The sequence below is a fragment of the Lactuca sativa genome, chromosome 6 (assembly GCF_002870075.4).
Source record: "Lactuca sativa cultivar Salinas chromosome 6, Lsat_Salinas_v11, whole genome shotgun sequence".
NCBI classification, from domain to species: domain Eukaryota; kingdom Viridiplantae; phylum Streptophyta; class Magnoliopsida; order Asterales; family Asteraceae; genus Lactuca; species Lactuca sativa.
The window spans coordinates 179461185-179464365 of record NC_056628.2 but is presented as its reverse complement, the minus strand read 5'-3'; the positions used below and the strand labels follow the sequence as shown (position 1 = coordinate 179464365).

Genomic DNA, 3181 nt, shown 5'->3' with positions numbered 1-3181 from the left:
AAAAAATTTAAAAGTTTAGTGACTAAATGAACACAATTTTAAAAGTTAGGTGACTAAATGTGACCAAACCAAAAGTTAAGTGACTAAATAAGCACAAAACCAAAAGTTTGATGACCTTTTAAAACTTAAAGAGAGTTAAGTGACCAAATGAACACAAAACCAAAAGTTAAGTGATCAAAAATGACCTAAACCCTAGAAAAAAAAGCTAAATAAAAAAAGTTAACTAAAAAAAGAAAAAAAAGTTTCCATTTTAGTTGTTTGTCTCAAAACAAAAAAATTAATGTGAATAAAGTCATAATTAGTTCCAAAATACCATAAGTTTTATAGAATGGCTATCAAACTTTTTGCACTCCAAATAATCCAACTCGACTTAAATCTTAATTGACATTTACAAATTGACTTTTATCAAAATACATATCAATAGCACCATATGCCCCGATTTTCTTCATATTTTTAATTTTTATCAATGTTGTTCTCATTCAATGCTATTGTGCCAATTTAAAATATCTCAAGACTTCGGGGGTGCTAATGGATAACTATTACCTATTTTTATTTTGCAAATTCCTCTTCCACATAAATTGACCTTTTCCTTAGGGTTTCAACCACAATCCAAAAACCGACTCCAGTCCAAGCTGCCGCAGACGTTCTTCCTCTTCATGTAAGAACTCTCTCCCCCAGATCTGTTTCAGTCCGTAGCAATTGTTATTGCATCTGTTTGATTAAACTTCATACGCTTTACTCTTTTGATTTTGCAATTTGTTAAGTTTTTTACCATAGTTTCATATATTCTGTTCATTCTTTAGTTTCTTAAGTCATCGTATTGTACTTTTCGTCTCGAATCTCGTGTTGTTAGATCGCTCGTTTTCAAAGGTACTAGAATTCGTATTCATAATCAGTAGTAGTTATTAAGTTATGTATCGATCTGGATTCTGGTCTGTGTCTCCTTATATGGATACGCGATACGGCTTCGATTAGAATAAATCGAACTAGCGTTGTGACGATTTTGCAAATAATCGATATCTGTTTGCTTCTTTTAGCAGATAATTTCGTCACGATGTCGGATGGACAAGAAACCGATAAGAATATAGAGATATGGAAGATCAAGAAGCTTATCAAGGCACTGGAAGCTGCAAGAGGCAATGGTACAAGTATGATCTCTCTTATTATGCCTCCACGCGATCAAATTTCTCGGGTCACAAAGATGCTTGGTGATGAATTTGGAACTGCTTCAAATATCAAGAGCAGAGTGAATCGTCAATCTGTTTTAGGCGCCATAACATCTGCTCAACAGAGGCTTAAGCTGTACAACAAAGTTCCCCCGAATGGACTTGTGCTCTACACTGGAACCATACTCACTGATGATGGAAAAGAGAAGAAGGTTACAATCGATTTTGAACCTTTCAAACCAATCAACGCCTCCCTTTATCTCTGTGATAACAAGTTCCATACAGAAGCTTTAAGCGAGCTCTTGGAATCTGATGACAAGTTTGGTTTCATTGTTATGGATGGTAATGGGACACTTTTCGGGACCTTGAGTGGCAACACAAGGGAAGTTCTTCACAAATTCACAGTCGATTTACCAAAGAAACACGGGAGAGGAGGACAATCTGCTCTTCGATTTGCACGTCTTCGAATGGAGAAACGTCATAACTATGTGAGAAAGACAGCTGAGCTGGCAACACAGTTCTACATCAACCCTGCCACCAGTCAACCTAATGTTTCTGGTCTTATCCTTGCTGGATCTGCTGATTTCAAAACCGAGTTGAGTCAATCCGACATGTTTGACCCTCGTCTTCAAGCCAAAATCTTGAACGTGGTTGATGTTTCATATGGAGGAGAGAATGGTTTCAATCAAGCTATCGAATTGTCCTCTGAAATCCTTGCTAACGTGAAGTTCATCCAAGAAAAGCGTTTGATTGGTAAGTACTTTGAAGAGATAAGTCAAGACACTGGTAAATACGTCTTTGGTGTTGAAGACACTTTGAAATCGTTAGAGATGGGAGCTGTTGAAATTCTCATTGTGTGGGAGAATCTTGACATCAATCGATACGTGCTTAAACACAGTGCTACAAGTGAAATCATCATAAAGCATCTGAACAAGGAACAAGAAGCTGATCAGAGTAACTTTAGGGACCCTGAAACAAATGCTGAACTTGAAGTTCAAGAAAAGACTTCATTGCTCGAGTGGTTTGCTAATGAGTATAAGAAATTTGGTTGCACACTTGAGTTTGTGACAAACAAATCACAAGAAGGTTCACAGTTTTGTAGAGGGTTTGGTGGAATTGGTGGGATACTTCGTTATCAGCTTGACATTCGTTCTTTTGATGATCTTTCTGATGATGGAGAAAACTATGATTCTGATGAATAGCAATCAATGAATGATCAGATGCTGGTGCAAGGGGGTGGAGCCAAGAATCAGCACCAGGGTACTCTTCAGGCAGTCTATTAAGCTCCATATTTGTTCACTGATCATCAATTTCCTTAAAAGGTTAGTATCTTCTCTCTCTCTCTCTCTCTCTCTCTCTCTCAATGGTGGATGTTTAGTGGTATGATGGATTATGTTGACTTTTCAAAGTTTTCATAGGGTTGGTTTGATATAATGCAATCAATCATTAATGAAATTTAGGTGTTACCAACATTACTTACTAAATTGAAGGTAATAGGAGATAATATGTTGATTTTTTCCTAAAAGAGATGAACTACAAGGGTAAAACGGTAAATATGTAAAAAAAGTTAGGTCGTTCTTTCTATATCTTTTGTTTTTGACGCTAAGATAAGAAAAGGATAAAAATGTTTGATGTGGAATAATAATAATAGTATTTTTGTGGCATTTGGAATAACTTTTTTTTGTTTTGTGTGTTGAATCAGTTGGAATAAAATAGCGTGGATGAACAACATATTATACCCCAAACTTCTAGTGGTTGCACTTGAGATTTTACAACATGTTTTTAAGTATGCCCTTAATTGTGGATTTGCAATTTGAGCTTTGGCTTTCGAGACATAGTTTGATGTTATGTTTTGGTCGTGATTGGGGGCTATTAGTGTCATTTTACTTTTATCTCAAGTTGTAGAGATTCATATTACCATCTTTTTTTTTTTTGAAACTTGTGGTTGTTTTTATGGATTCGTATCATCTTATTTGAAATTGCCTTGATGGAAACAATTAGGTTTTGTTTGGTTA

General features: G+C 35.7%; 1 protein-coding gene across 2 annotated transcripts; it reads left to right on the top strand.

Annotated features, from left to right (window-relative positions):
- The first annotated feature begins 503 nt into the window (after positions 1 to 503).
- Positions 504 to 3181, top strand: LOC111891429 (eukaryotic peptide chain release factor subunit 1-3). 2 transcript variants are annotated; one of them, XM_023887483.2, is made up of 3 exons: positions 504 to 658; positions 1041 to 2488; positions 2869 to 3181. In XM_023887483.2, exon 2 carries the CDS (start codon positions 1055 to 1057, stop codon positions 2366 to 2368), a length of 1314 nt encoding a protein of 437 aa, XP_023743251.1. In that variant the 5' UTR covers positions 504 to 658; positions 1041 to 1054; the 3' UTR covers positions 2369 to 2488; positions 2869 to 3181. The 2 variants fall into 2 exon arrangements, with proteins under 2 accessions (XP_023743251.1, XP_023743250.1); XM_023887482.3 differs by having other exon boundaries at positions 514 to 658; positions 1038 to 2488.